Genomic DNA, 15,402 nt, shown 5'->3' with positions numbered 1-15,402 from the left:
GATTCACATTAAGAATGCTCACAGTTTGTACACACACTGCCCTATTTATCTCCAGAACATTTTAAATATCTGCAAAATTCAAGCTCTGTGCTTATTAAACAGTTGCTCCCCGTTCCTCTGGCGACCGACGTTCTCCCTTCATCTCTAGGACTGTGACGGCCCTGAGGACTAAGGGAAGTGGGGTCTTGTAGGACTTGTCCTCTGTGACTGGCTCATTTCCTTTTTCTTTTAGGCTGAGCGATATCCCAATGCCTTGTTGCCTCTGCTTGCTCATCTGCTGATAGATTTGCCTTGCTTCCTCTGGCTCCTGTGACTATCTGTGACTATAGGTCCCCAAATATTTATCTCCTTGAGTTCTGTATTTCAGTTCTTTTGAGCATATAGGGAAGTGGACTTGCTAGACCATATGGTAAATTTTTTAATTATTGAATTTGTTTCCCATACAATGTATTTTCATCATGTTTTTCTCCCCCCTCCCCAACACACACACACACACACACACACACACACACACACACACACACACACACCAGAAACCAAAATAAGCAAGCAAAACATAAGTGAGACAAAAAATTAAAAACCCCGGGGCTGGGGATTTAGCTCAGTGGTAGAGCGCTTACCTAGGAAGCACAAGGCCCTGGGTTCGGTTCCCAGCTCCGAAAAAAAGAACCAAAAAAAAAAATTAAAAACCCCAACAAAGCAAAATGAGACAAAAAGTCTACAAAAATAGCCTTGAGTTTGTTTGTGTTGGTCAACTACTTCTGGACATGGATCCCACCCTGAAGTGTGGTTGATATACCCGGGGCAACTTCATTGGTAGTGGGCAGCAATTGTAGATAGCCTCTTGGTTAGGGTGAGGAGAGTATGTCCACTTCTCCCTCTCAGCACTGGGTCCCCATCCAGCTTGAACCTATGTCGGTCCTGTGAATGCTGCCAGTCTCTGAGGGTTCATACATGCATCAGTCCTGCGGTGTCTGGAAGACGCTGTTTCCTTGGCGTTGTCTGTCCTCTCTGGCTCTTAGAATATTTCTACCTCATCATCCTCCGAGCCTTGAAGGGAGAGTTAATGAAGACGCCCACTTTAGCATGGAGTGATCTAAAGTCTCTTACTCTCTGCACATTGTCCATTTCTGCATCAATTTTCACTGGATACAAGAAGCTTCTCTTGGATTGAGTGAGGCATTGATCTGTGGCATTGTTATGTATACGTATATGACATATGTGCCACTATGCCATTAGAAGTCATTGCATTGTCATGCTTCTTTAGCCGAATAATAGTATCTATTATGTCCCTGACCTATCTAGTCTCAGCTTCTTGGCCAATTAGCAGTGTCAGATGTGGGTTCCATCTCAGGGCTCAGACCTTAAATCGAATCACAAAGTAGTTGGTTCCTCCCATGACATTCATTCCACTGTTGCACACATACTTAAAAGTATATCTTAGAGGCAGGTCACTGTTGACGGTCACAGGATTCGTAGCTGGCAGGTATTGCCTTACTCCTCCTGGAGCATTAAGAGTAGCCTTCTAGTACCATGAATGCAGGAGTAGGGGGTGGACAAAGACTGAAGAAAAACCTCAAAGAAATAGGGAAACTCCAGAGAGGTATCAGTGGCTGAAAAACCTCAGGATACAAGATTTCCAGAGGGAATATTAGGTTCATACCTAAGACAGTAGAAGATCAAAGCAAAGAGAAGACCTAGCTGCAGACCTAGCTGCTGGGGTTGGCATCTCAAGCTCATGGCCGTCACAGGAAGAGCTGTTGTGCAGAGCGTGGCAGATGAGTGAATGGAGACAGAAGCATAGATGATTCTTACGATGCATGGCTAAGAAGGGTGGAGCAGGCTTTACCTCTTGTTCTGTCTGGAGACATCCCACATTGTCACCTTCCTCTCTGTGATGGGCAGGTCAGATGATCTGGATGGAGTCTCTGAGGTGCATGATCTTCATGTGTTCCCCAAAGCTCCGCAGCCTGCAAGAGCTGGAAGAGAGCAAGATGCATCTTTCTGATATCGCTCCGCACGACACGACCAGGGATCTCATCCTCCTCAACCAGCAGAGGCTGGCAGAGATGGAGCTGTCCTGCCAACTGGAAAAGAAGAAGGAGGAGTTGCGTGTCCTTTCCAATCACCTGGCCATCGAGAAGAAGAAGACAGAGACCTTGCTGTATGCCATGCTGCCTGAACATGTGGCCAACCAACTCAAGGAGGGCAGAAAGGTGGCTGCAGGTACGGTACTCGTCCTTTTAAGGTGACCTTGGGTATAGGGATGATCATACTCATGTTAGGTGGTGTGAACTTTGAACCTAGGCAGATCTGGACACGATTTCTGGCTTCATCATTTAGAAGTGGCACCGCCTTGGGCTAAGTGGTTAACCCCCATCTTCTTCTTTTCTCGTCTCTACATTGGAAATAACAAAAATAAGTAGAGTGTGGATTGTTTCCAGAGCAGGACATGGACATGGAGGCTGCAGTGATGATTCTCAGTTCTTATAGAAAAGGAAATAGTGTGTGTGTGTGTGTGTGTGTGTGTGTGTATGTGTGTGTGAGTGTGTGTGTGTTTGTTTGTGTGTGTGTGAGAGTGTTTGTGTGTGTGTTTGTGTGTGGGTGAGAGTGTTTGTTTGTGTGTGTGAGAGTGTGTGTGTGTGAGAGTGTGTGTGTGTGTTTGTGTGTGTGTTTGTGTGTGTGTGAGTGTGAGTGTGTGTGTATGTGTGTGTGAGAGTGTGTGTGTGTTTGTTTGTGTGTGTGTTTGTTTGTATGTGTGTGTTTTTGTGTGTTTGTTTGTATGTGTGTGTGTGTGTGAGAGAGAGAGTGTGTGTGTGTGTGTGTGTGTGTGAGTGTGTGTGTGTGGTATAGGCATGTGTCTGTGCCTATATGCACATGGAGGTCAGAGATGCCTGTCTCTATTCCTCTCTGTCTTATTCCATTGGGACAAGGCCTCTCACTGCTACCAGAGTTATACTAGAGGACAACAAGCCTCAGAAATCCTGTCGTATCTAACCCGCACCACATTCAGGATTTTGGACGGCTGTACATAGATCCCTTATATGAGTGTTGAGGATTTGGACTGAGGCCCTCATGATTAATCTTTCAACTTTGTTGGCTGGCCAGTGAGCTCTCATGTCTACCTGCCTCTGCTCCCCAACCCCAATCCTAGGGCTATAGGCAAACATAGTAAGTAATCTTATCCTCCGAGCCGTGTCTCTGCTCCCAAGTTCACTTTCCTTACAGCAGAAGCGGCATGACTAGTTCCCTACATGCCGGGTTTGACTGCGGTGTAGTGAAGAGAAGGGAAGACTGGGTACTCATCACACAGCAGTTGCTGATAAAGGCCCGGGCTGAGACTCGGTGGGGGAGACCGGCAAGATTTTATCCTCAAGTAGTAGGAATGCTCAGTAGTGAGGACTCTGAGGTTGCTAATCTAGAAACCTGTGATGATTTTTCTCCAGATGGCATAGAGGCTTAGGAATATAGTTCAGGGCATGAGCACTTGCTCTGTAAACATGTGCAAACCCAAGTTCAAATCCCCGTTACCCACATAAACAGTGGTATATGACCACACAGAAGAAGGTGAAAGAAAACTGAGCCACACAGGAAGAGAAACTGAGCTCAAATCCTGAGCGTCCACATAAAAAGCTGTATGTGCCAATAAACACGGCATGGGGATGGAAGAGTCAGAGACAGATTCACGAGCTCACTGGCCAACCTGCCCAGGAAAAGGTGAACTTCTAGAGTAGTAAGAGACCTTGCTTCAAGTCAGTAAGTCAGAGAGCAGTAGAGGAAGATACCCAACTCTTTCTTCTGGTCTGTGGGCTCATGCACCTGAACTTTGCACATATGTGCACATGCACATGCTCCCCCACACACACACACGAGAAGGATGATCAGGGATCAGGCCTGAGGCACTAGCAGTCAGCTCAGTATGGAAGTGTTGACTGTGAGATATCTGCAGAACGTGTCCTAACAAGAGCCATACGTGGTGGTTAGGAATTGTAGGCAGAACTAAAGGGAAAGTTCTAGCATAAAGCTATATATGCCTGGAATCTATGGAACTGTGGGTAATAGCTAACCACGGGCTCTGTGCATGATATAAGACAATCTAACTAATTTTTGTCAAGTGGATACAGCTGGAGTCACCCAGGATGGCTGGGGAGGTGAGGAGGATCTGGGAGGAGGTAAGAGGGGGTAACCATGGTTAGAATGTATTGGATAAAAACAACCTTATTTTCAACTTAGAAAATGGCCCTAATGTAGAATAAAAACAATTAAAAAGAAAATAAACCAAGACGAGAAGGCTGAGAAAAGTGGAAGCAGGAATAATAGAGTCATGTGACAGAGATCAGGGCAGAGGGATAGACAGTGCAGAAGGCACCCACTATGTTCCGGGTTTCAGCTGTCCACTTAGTTCTTGAGAATCTACCCATGCCAAGTCCCGCTCGACACACTAGCATACAGCAGGCATCAGTACAGTCTCTGTTCTCACCGGGATGAGAACAGATGTGCAGACACAGCAGATGTGCAGGCCCCAAGGCCCAAGCACTCCTCATGCTGGGACAGCCCCAAGAAAGGCTGTGTGGGCTGGATTAGAACAAGCCAGAAGGAGCTGAGACATAGGATCAGATAGCAGGGTCCTATTTGTGGGCTGTGCTAGAGATTAAAATAAAGTGAGGATTAACCTATCATAACCTTTGTCTGCCGTGTAGAAATCAGTATTAGGGACCATGCTAGAGAAGAAAAGAAATAAGAGAATGTGGCAGCCATGCCACTTACCCAGACAGTCTTCTCCAGACCCAGCACAGGCATTCCTGTAGTTCAGGGTCTGAGTTTGCACCAAAGCAAGTTGACCCTTGCTAGAGACTATTTCTCTTAACCCACAGCACCTGTCACTTGTCATTGGGAGCCCTGTGTACTCATCTGCTGCTTCCACCACTACCCAGGAGCTCTCTAAGGCCTGGAGCTCCTCTTGCCTGTTTCGTGGGACATTATTCTCATGGGAGGATGACTTACAGCAGGAACTAAACCTAAGTGCTCATATCTGTTGACTAGGCGGGGAGCCATGAACAGCTCTCAGCTCAGTTCCCCCAAGGCACAGGCAGGCTTGGACTTCAGAAGGCACCCAGTCAAAGTTCATGGAGTTATTATTCTGTATCCTTGGCTACCACTGACATAGTTTCTGTTGCAGGAGAATTTGAAACATGTACAATCCTTTTCAGCGATGTTGTGACATTTACCAACATCTGTGCAGCCTGTGAACCTATCCAAATCGTGAACATGCTGAATTCAATGTACTCCAAGTTTGACAGGTTAACCAGTGTCCATGATGTCTACAAAGTAAGTGTGTGTGTGTGTGTGTGTGTGTGTGTGTGTGAGAGAGAGAGAGAATGTGTGTGTGTGAGACTGTGTGTGTGTGAGTGTGTGAGAGAGAATGTGTGTGTGTGAGTGTGTGTATGAGTGTGTGTGTGAGTGTGAGTGTGTGTATGTGTGAGAGAGAATTGTGTGTGAGTGTGTGTGTATGAGAGAGAATGTGTGTGTGAGAGTGTGTGTGTGAGAATGTGTGTGACTATGTGTGTGTGAGTGTGTGTGAGAGAATGTGTGTGTGTGAGAGAGAGAATGTGTGTGTGAGAGAGAAAATATGTGTGTGTGAGAGAGAATGTGTGTGTGCGTGTGTGTGTGAGTGTGAGAGAGAGACAGAGAGAGAGAAAGAATGTGTGTGTGTGAGACTGTGTGTGTGTGTGTGAGAGAGAGAGAGGGAGAGAGAGAATGTGTTTGTGCGTGTGAAAGAGAGAACATGTATATCTCTGTGTGTGCATGTGTGAGAGTGTAGGTGTGCATGGGTATGGTGTGGGCTGCCTTTGGAATCAGGCCAGAGAGGAAGAACTTAACCCCATCTTCCTTTACTGTATCTGTACCAGTCTGAAAAGGAGAAGGCACACAGGGAGCAAGGAAAGTGGTTTAGGAATCCTCCCTTCCATAATACCCATGCTCGGATGCTATTTTGGTGCCTGTGAGCAGCGAGCCATCACTTTCCTAGGCATTTAGTCTCCTGCTCAGCATAGAGTTTCATCCACATAATCTATTATCTAATATAGAACATCATATGACTACCCAGGAACTTCATCTTTTCTGGGGTTAATTTTTTCCAAAAACAGAAAGAGGTGGGTTGCTTGCATAGCTATGTGGGACCCTGGGTTCCATCCTTGGCACTAAAAGAAAAACAAAACAAAAATCATAAGGATCTCTTGGCAGCCTTGTGCTCCTTCTTCTGTTCCTTCCTGCTCCTTATTTCCACAGCGAAGAAACAATGGCTTACAAAGCTCTTACTGGCAATGTCTGGGAAGTGGTAGGCAGGCACACGTAGGCGTGGTGTTGAATGCTGTCTTTGCCCCGGCAGGTAGAAACAATAGGGGATGCTTACATGGTGGTGGGTGGAGTACCAGTACCCGTTGAAAGCCATGCTCAAAGAGTCGCCAATTTTGCTCTGGGGATGAGAATTTCTGCAAAAGAAGTGATGAATCCTGTCACTGGGGAACCTATCCAGGTAGGGATCAAAAGAGCTCTTCATTTAAGACAAAATATCACACAGAAACATAAAGTTCTAGTCTGCCCAGGTCAGGTCTGGGTTATCCTACAGCGTCCACAGAGAATGATCTATCAAAAATCCTCCCTTCTCTTACTCCTGCTCCTAAGCAGGAAAGTTCCAAAGAAGGCCCGGCCTCCCCAGGTCCCAGAGGAGCCTATGGCTCTTGAGATTTTCCTAGGACTCAAGGATAATCTTCTTTGTGATAGGATGGTGCTAAGCACACCCATTTGTAATGTGTAATTCCTGCTTTTTCTGTTCAAGCATCACAGCAGGGGACTTGGCTTTATTGAGCAGTCAAAGATTCTGGCTTGGGGAAATGCTTGTCTGGCATGGCTCAGAGCCCAGCTGAGTATACTTTTCCTGATAAAAATGGAGACCTGGAGAGGCAAATTTGGACAATTTGGTGAAATTTGGTTTTGGTAAAAAAAATAATTAAACATGCATTTATTTTATGACACAAGTCATACATTTTAGGTTATTTTGCTTGAAAATAATTGAAACACATGTTCACAAATGTATCTCACAAACTGTTTATAGGTACTGTACTCGTCATTGCTCCAGACTAGAAATAACTGGGAGCAGGGAGGAATGAATTCTTCCGTTCTTACCATTGGGCAATAAAAATTATGACTATGGATTTATATGACACTGTAAAGGAATCTGAAAAAATATGTTGTTTACATGAAGCCAGATATAAATTACTCTTGGATAAAAATAAGAAACCAATGATCTCTTTTGGAAGGAGGGTGAGGTTGTAGAACTTTTCCTGAGTGACATAAACCAATATTCATCTCATGTGGGACACCAGTAACAGACCAGAGGAGCAGTTGACCTAAGACAAACTTTGGACCAGTGAGTTTATTGGGGTCACTTGCAGGAGCATCAAATGCAGCTGTAACTCTATGAAGCCTGCCCAAGCAGTAGTGGCAGCTCACGTCCGCTGCCTCCCTGGACCCCGACTCTGACACCATTTTCAGGTAGCTCTTGCAAAGACAGTCTCCTTTTCCCACAGCCATCACTGTTTCACAGCCTTTAGAGGACCTTTGAACATCAGGGCTTTCTGAGATTTTTCATCTTTCTATAGTGCGCTAGCTTTCTGAGACTCGTAGGCTTCCCTTCTCCTCAGAAAGGAACGCTTCAATTCTGCTCGTAGTAGGTTGGGAGTAATTCTACATTTCACTTTAGAAATGGTCGCAGCGACATGCGCACTTGTCAAACCTCACAGAGCTAACGGCCTTAATCTGTGTCTTTTCATTAGATCTGAGCTGTGCCTTCAAAGCAAAGGCAAGATTTGATGTTCTCTTCTCAGAGAAGTTCTCTCTATACAGATCAGAGTGGGAATCCACACTGGACCAGTCTTAGCAGGTGTTGTGGGAGACAAGATGCCTCGGTACTGCTTGTTTGGTGACACTGTAAACACAGCCTCTAGGATGGAAAGTCACGGGCTTCCCAGCAAAGTGCATCTGAGCCCCACAGCCCACAGGTTGGCCATCATTTAGTCATGCCTTCGTTGTCCTGCAAGCTTCCCTGAGCCACCCTACTGCCTAGCAGCATGGGGAGCAAAGTGCATCTGAGCCCCACAGCCCACAGGTCGGCCATCATTTAGTCATGCCTTCATTGTTCTGCAAGCTTCCCTGAGCCGTCCTACTGCCTAGCAGCATGGGAAACGATAGCAGAGGAAGCTGCTGTTTCTTTTCTAGTGCTGCTGGAAATATTGTGGGCCTTCTGCCATAACTTGATCCTCTAACTCCCAGGCTAAATCCAATTTGTTAAAAAATAGTTTATTGGGACAGGACAGTGGGACTTTGGGAAAATAACGTGCTGAGCTGGATGGAGGAGCATCTTTTTTTGTGGTACCCCAAACAGAAACTGGAATTTAACAGTGAGGTCCCTCTGACACAGGAGCTGTGCCTTTATTTACATATTGTCTTAGCTGATATCTCTGCAAGCAGAAGAGCCAGGCCATCCTGACAGAGACTGTGCCTCACGGTGCCCCAAGCAGTCGCTTCCTGTTCTTTCACAGAAAAATAGTATCGGCTTGGTTTAGCAAAGGAAGAGAGAGAATTCATAGTTGTTTTTGAAGTAGGACAAAGTGTAAAGATGTGTACAAAGACGACACTGTCTCTTGAGAAGGTAGGATTGGCCACATTTATATTTAAGTTCCTACTGGTTAACTGTTAGCTGTTGAACAGCTCCACGAGAAAAGGCCGCTGTGACTCTTATTTATGGGAAACACATTTAAAACAAATTCCAGTGATTTTTTTGTTGTTGTTGGTTTGTTGTTTTTGCTTTTATTTTCCCTGTTAGGTTGAGAGAGAGAGAGTGACTGAGACAGAGACAGAGAGATAGAGAGACAGACAGAGACACAGAGACACAGAGAAAATCATAGAGTTGGATTGGATGGTGGGGAGGACTTTGTACGAGATAAGGGAGGGAAAACCTTGATCAGAATATAGTGTATAAAAAATTATTTCCAAGGAGCAAAGGAAAGAGATCTGAGAGTAAGTCTCAAACAAATAAACAACAGCCACAAACCAGTTTGCCTCAGCTCTGAGAAGGCCAGGAAGAACTGGATGAGGGTCAGACTCCTGCTCTAACCATTCTACTCTCCTGTCAGTGAATTAGAGAGTGGGATGTAGGAGGTTGGGAGGGCTCAGTCTCCAGATGGGAAGGTTTTATGGAGATGCCCAAGTTGAATCTTGAGCTAGGACTTGTACAAAACTAGGGGGCTAGAGAATAAAATCCAAACGGCAGGGTAGAGACAAGTCCGTGGGTCCCCTGTGGCCACCCCTAGCCTTTGGCACCTTGTTCCTTACACTGGTCCTTCATGCCTCCCTCCTTCTTCTTTGGGCCCCTCACCCTGCTGTCCCCACAGGCTCTAGGTGTCACCTCAGATTCTCCCTCCCCACTGTGGGGCCAGGACTTGTCTGTGGTCATTGATATCCGACCTATTTGTTTTTCTCTATCTAGAGCCCTGAAAAACAAAGGGTTTGAAATTGTCAGGAGAGGCGAGATCGAAGTGAAGGGGAAAGGAAAGATGACCACATACTTTCTGATCCAGAACCTGAATGCCACCGAGGATGAGATAATGGGGCGACCTTCAGCCCCCGCTGATGGGAAGGGTAAGAAAATCTGTTTGTGGTCAGTGCTGGATGCTTCACACTGAGCTCTCCAGATGTGTCTGGGTGGTCACTGGTCAGACAGACAGCTCCTACCTCCATGATGCTGCCACCATCCAGGCAGTGGAAAGCCGTAAGCGTCAGCTCAGCGATCTTTCCCTGGACTCTTGCCTCCTGGAGTCTGTGGGCTCATCCCCACGGGATGCATCTGCTTCGGTTTCCGTGTGCTTTGTCAATGAGATGAACTTTCCCACAGATGCTTCTGTGCTAGGAAACTCTTCCAAGTGCTTCCCCTGCCCCTTTACCCTACCAGAGGCTTCCAAACAGGCTCTCCTCACACACTAGAACCTTCCACCTTCCTCATGTGCTTCTTACTGTCAAAATTGGATAAGGGATAAAAATCATCACTCACTAAGCTTCAAGAACGACAAGACAGTGGGGCTTTGGGATAAAAACCTGGTACTGAGTTGGATCAAAGAGCCATTGTTTGCTTGTGGTGCCCATAACAGAAACTGGAACCTACCAGCCAGGCTCCCAGTGCTTCCCACACTTGGGGTCTGCAGCTGCCACCCTGACTAAGAGAAAAATGCTGGCCTGAGAGGAAACCCTGTAGCAGGGACAGCCCTTGTCACCTTTAAAGAAAGCAGAAGGAAGTGGGTTCAGCCCAACACTTGCTAATCAAGTGCTAAGGAAAAGCTCTCAATCCAGGGGCCCCTTGTTTACATAGCTAATATATGCACGTGACTCTTGGCACGTGACACTTTGACATGTGAGCTATAGCTCCTCTCTTTGAAAGGGTTGCCTGTCCAGTGAGGAGATGGCTGTGTGCAGAGCTTGAGGACTGGATGTCAGGGAGCTTCTGTTCAGCTAAGCACCCCGGGCAGATGAGGCTACTTTAGGCTATGTTTTCTAGATGGAGTCTGAGAGGAACGCTGCACGGTCTGTGCCACTTACTTGCAGGGGCTTCCAGTGCTTTCCAGGCTGAGAGTGGCTGCCAGAGGCTGGCCATAGCTAGCAGAGCCAAACCCCTACCCAGTTCTGAGATGGGAAAAGGGCAGCCCAGAGTGACAGATCAACAAGAATATCCTGTCTAGAAGACCTTAAAATGGAGCCCAAGAAACAGGTTGGTGGGTGCATTATGGAAAGAGGGGCAAATGCTGGCTCAGTCTCAGGCCCGAAATAGGACTCTATATAAATCAGGAAAAGGCGCCCCTTTGGAGGGTGCGGGCCAGATGGTCACCAGGGATAGCTCCTAACAGAGGAAAATGGCACCCTTTCCTCTGGACAAAGACCAGCTTCCTCTCTGTCCCCCTTGGTTAGGTAGCGCCATGCAGATAAAGTGTCAGGTACATCCTGTACAGCGCCCTCCAATGGGCAACAAAGACCAGCCTCCTCCCTGTTCCCATTGGTTAGGTAGCGCTATGCAGATAAAGCGCCATGCACATCCCTGAACAGCATCCTCCAATGGGACCCATCATTTCACACTGCCGTTACCATAGCCCTTTCCCTCCTAGATGTCCTGTCATAAACCTTCTCTTAGGTTCCAGGCCACGGTATTTCTGACTCTTGGGTTGTCTTGTAATTCGTGAAGAATAGTAAGAAGGCCTCCAACAGCAATGGAAAAGCGGGGGGCTCTCAGGAGGCATCTAGGAAGATTCTGTTTCCTACAGGACATGGTAGCCTCAGGAGTCCTGGGCATGCTCCCCCAGTGACCATTGCTGTATCCAGAGAAGCATGATGGAGTTTCTCAGAGCCAGCGATGGAGGAAGGGACAAAGGAATACTGCTGTATCACTAATATTTTCCCAGTGCCCACTTCTTACCTCACATGTCCCCAGGTGATATACTTGCTGTCGTTTGCAAGATGTGAGGAGGGTACACTTCAGGTGGCTCCAAGATGCATGGGGTCTGATCCTCTTGAGGGTCAGAGCTGGGAAAGAACAATCCAGAGTGGGAAATGAGACTTAAAAGAAAGGTGTAGCCTGTCTGTGAAGGTGACAGCCTCACTGGACACCAGAGACCAAAAGAAAGCAAGAGCTTTTGGGGAAGCTGTCTCCCAAACAACACTCCTTCCCCAGCTCTCAGAAGCAGGCACATTCATGCAGTTTTTAAGGACATGAGGATATTTTCTGTGTGTCTCTCAGCCTTCCTGATGAGGCATTTTGCCATTGGATCTGCAGTCCTTCATTGGACAACCTGAGGCCACACTCAGGGGGCTACTGCTGTAGCTGCTGCTGGAGACATCTGAGGAAACCTCCTCAGCCTCATAGTGCCTTCCCTCATGCTCCTTTGCAGAAGTATGTACTCCCGGAAACCAAGTCAGGAAGTCCCCTGCTGTCCCGAGGAACACAGACCATCAGCAACAAGTCTACAAAGGAGACCCAGCAGACGGTGAGTGTACTGGTTACCCTCAGCAGACACTCACACTCAGCTCTTTAACCCCCTGTGAGAGCACAGGTTGGATATTGTGTCTCACTGGGACTAGTGGTGGAAAGAACCAGGAAAGCCCAGTCTGAGTAGAATTTAGGGTCCTAGAGGAAGATGCACCCCAACTTTCTGCCTACTGTGTTCTGAATGAGCTTTGCTTTTGAGGTACCATCACCCAGATGCTCCTGTTAGTAACGACAGCTTTAGCCAATGCCTGTAAAGAAACAAATGCTCAAAATACGTTGACATCTATGTATCTACCAAGTGGCACCAGAACCCTCAGTAGTATGCCTTCTTTTAAAAGTGCCAAGCTCTTGATGCCCACTCCCTACTGGACACTTACACAGGACGCAGCTACGAAGGATAGCCCTGGGAACCTGATGCTCCATTTTGCTCTTAAGAGTTTTCTGGTTCATGCTCGCTCATCTCATCTTGAGGAGTCCTTCAGCTCTCTTAGAAGTCAGTCTCAAGAATAGCACTATGTGGCTTTCAGCATATAGTTAGAGGAGGGACAGAGACCCAGGAGTGGGCCAGCACAGAGGCAACCACTGTCACTGTCTAGAAACCAGGTGATTCACATTGTCTTAGATGCTTTTGTGTTGCAGTAATAAAGCACCCTGACCAAGGCAGGAAGGGTTTCTTTGGGCCTAGGATGGCAGAGGGCTAGAGCTGGGGTTGGCAGAACAGAGGCCGCAGGCAGCAGAGCAGCACCTGGAGCTCACATCTGTTGCTGCAGGAAGCTGAGAGAGTGAACTTGAAATGGTGTAAGGCTGTAAAGCTTCAAAGGGAACCCTCTAGTGGCTGACTTCCTCTAGCAGGGCCATGCCTTCAAAGTCTTCCCAAAAAGCACTTCCAGTTGGGGACAAAGCATTCAGACATCCGAGCCTATGGTGGACATCCTCATCCAAACCACAGAAATCCTGTGGGTTTAAGCTTTGGAGGCAGGCAAGACTGAAGGGTTCAGTTGCCACAGGGGAGTGTGGCGTGTGTGTGTTTTTCAAAAATCTTGGTTGCTGAGACAGATTCTCAAGACAATCTAAGTGAAGAGTTAGAACAGTTTAACATCTTAGTAATCCATGTAAAGAGCCCAGCTGTTGTCATTTTAGAAGATAAAGTTTCTTGAGTGACACGTGAGCCCTCATTACTGGGTACTCTCCCAGGACCTAACGATTCCCCTCTGGTTCGATCCCAGAAGTCAAGGCTGAGAGATGATCATCAGTTCAACTCTGGAGAGCGATCGCAGAGAAAAAAATTGTGATTCCCTTATTTAGAATCAAGGATGAGGGAATTTGGGGTCCTGGCATATGAGAAGCTGAGAAGAGGTTATCCATGATGTCCAGGGGACATTTCTCTCTCTTCTGTGCTCCCAGACTTCCTCAGCCTGCATGCATTGTCAACCCTACAAAGGACAAGATTATACAGTCATAGATGTATGCAACAAATGTTTCTCTTCACTTCAGAAACGGGGTGACCAGACCAGGTACTGTCCTGGGGTTTGATGGTGCTTGCCTAACTAAGTGCAGGTGACCATTCCCTTCACATGTGTGGTGTTTATGTCAAGAGAACCAGATAGAACACGTGGGACCAAAAGTAAGATCGTTTCAGAGAGGGTTGAAAGCCAGGGAGAAAGCTGAGTAGTGGAGAAGACCAAGGAAGGCTTTCTGGAGGTGCCGCACTGAAGCTGAAACCAGGATGCAGGTTGCTGCATGGCTCCCTGGACTGGAGCTGCCTGGCAGCACGATGTACTAAGACGTCACAGGTTTAGAGAGTTCGAGGTAGACCAGAAGCTGTTTTGTTGTTTGTTTGCTTGTTTTCTCCTGGAAAGCTTTGGAAGAGGAAGGGAGTGGTAAGGGATATGGTGAAAGAGGCAGTTCAGGTGTTCTGGAGGCTTCAGCCCTGAGCTCCTCATCCACATGCAGAATGGATGAGCATGGTGTGGGGCAAGTCAAGGAATCGCTGAGAGTTTATGAACCTTTCAAAGGGAAGAGAGTTCCAGTGTTGGAATTCTTAAGTGGATCACGCATTGCCCAGGAAAGCAGATCTATAAGCTTTTCAGGCCCCAGGAAGGTCGACAGTTGAAGTTTTAAGACTTCTGTTACACAGAGCTCTTCCATGTCAAATCACCAGTGGGGCTGGGCATCTTGGTAAGAGGCAGGAGTCTAAGTAACTCTCTGCTGCCCAGGTTCTGTGTTTCATCAAACTGCTGCTTTTCTGCACATAGGTCAATGAGAGGGGAAAGGGAAACCACCTCTGTGTGGGGGAAATTGGAAGGGAGAGAGCTAGCATTTGATGGATGACTTTGTGGTAGGGATTTTGCTTACTTGTGTGATGTGATATTTCAGTCATAGCACACGGCAGTAGCACAGCCATTCCTGCAGCAAAGGCAGGAAACTTGGAACTCAGAAAGGCTCTGTGATTTACAGAAGGCTCACAACTAGTGTGTGAGCAGAGCCCACCTTGATCTTTAGAATCGGCTGTCATGGGCAGGCCACATGCATGCCAGTTTACTTTGGCTTACAAGTCAAATGCTGGACTGTTCTATTTGACCTTCTTCACTTTCCTGTGCTCAGGCATGTTTCCTTACATTACTCTGGGCTCTGCCTAAGACGATTTCTCTTAAATAAGTATGATTAATATGGATGTTAATGGCAGATCACATGGGAACATAACTCCACATGAGTAGTGAGTAGCTTACATATGGCGGGTGAGTGATAAACCATCATGTACTAGAGAACCCATGAAGTGAGCAGACAGCCATATGGGTCAATGGCCCCAAAGCTACCCAAGCCTACAGCTTTTTACAACTTTCCCGGTGTCTTGTCTGGAGTTTCCATTGCCGTGGAGAGGCACTGTGACCACAGGAACTCTTATAAAGGGAACATTTTATTGGTTGGCTCACAGTTCAGAGGTTTACTCCATTATTGCCATGGCGGGGAGCACGGCCGTGTGCAGGCAGACTAGGGAGGTAGCTGAGAGTTCTACATCTGGATTGGCAGGCAGCAGGAAGAGACAGTGAGCCAGTAGGCCTGGCTTGAGCTTCCTCCAATAAGGCTACACCACCAGCAATGCCGCTCAGTCCCTATGCATCTATGGGAGCCATTTTCATTGAGACCACCACACCCTTGTAGTGTGACGTGAGTCTCCCATGATGTAGGCACTCTGCTGCTCTCGGGGGTTGGCGGTAGCTGCAGCTCTTTACTGTGTACAATTTCTCCTGTGCACGAGGTGTGATTTCATCCTGGTTCCACTGCTAGTCTTGTAGGTTTGCCAACCTGCTTAG

At 47.1% G+C, this 15,402-nt stretch overlaps 1 protein-coding gene and 1 long non-coding RNA gene across 36 annotated transcripts in view; one reads left to right on the top strand and one right to left on the bottom strand.

Annotated features, from left to right (window-relative positions):
- Gucy1b2 (guanylate cyclase 1 soluble subunit beta 2) overlaps positions 1-15,402 on the top strand; it is an 82,350-nt gene that overhangs the window by 34,837 nt on the left and 32,111 nt on the right. For 14 of the 32 annotated variants that reach the window (XM_087584987.1, XM_087584994.1, XM_087584995.1 and 11 more), the window contains 6 exons: positions 1,906-2,226; positions 5,180-5,328; positions 6,389-6,535; positions 7,906-8,060; positions 9,548-9,699; positions 11,991-12,086. In XM_087584987.1, the coding sequence (XP_087441113.1) occupies positions 1,906-2,226; positions 5,180-5,328; positions 6,389-6,535; positions 7,906-8,060; positions 9,548-9,699; positions 11,991-12,086 (1,020 nt within the window). Of the gene's footprint in view, positions 1-1,905; positions 2,227-5,179; positions 5,329-6,388; positions 6,536-7,835; positions 8,061-9,547; positions 9,700-11,990; positions 12,087-15,402 lie in introns of all 32 variants that reach the window. The other 18 variants (XR_015637875.1, XR_015637886.1, XR_015637885.1 and 15 more) reach the window with 4 other exon arrangements.
- On the bottom strand, positions 397-12,856 carry LOC120097007 (uncharacterized). 4 transcript variants are annotated; one of them, XR_015638319.1, is made up of 6 exons: positions 12,121-12,257; positions 11,519-11,625; positions 9,793-10,070; positions 6,413-6,491; positions 1,850-2,398; positions 397-1,363 (listed from the first exon to the last, which is right to left on the bottom strand). It is a non-coding gene; the product is annotated as an uncharacterized LOC120097007 (long non-coding RNA). The 4 variants fall into 4 exon arrangements; XR_015638318.1 differs by lacking the exons at positions 9,793-10,070; positions 12,121-12,257 and adding an exon at positions 12,466-12,856 and having other exon boundaries at positions 6,319-6,491; XR_015638316.1 differs by lacking the exons at positions 9,793-10,070; positions 12,121-12,257 and having other exon boundaries at positions 6,308-6,491; positions 11,519-12,118.

Source organism: Rattus norvegicus, chromosome 15, assembly GCF_021556685.1.
Source record: "Rattus norvegicus strain SHRSP/BbbUtx chromosome 15, alternate assembly SHRSP_T2T, whole genome shotgun sequence".
NCBI classification, from domain to species: Eukaryota; Metazoa; Chordata; class Mammalia; order Rodentia; family Muridae; genus Rattus; species Rattus norvegicus.
The sequence above is the reverse complement of the archived record's forward strand: the minus strand, read 5'-3'. Positions and strand labels throughout refer to the sequence as shown.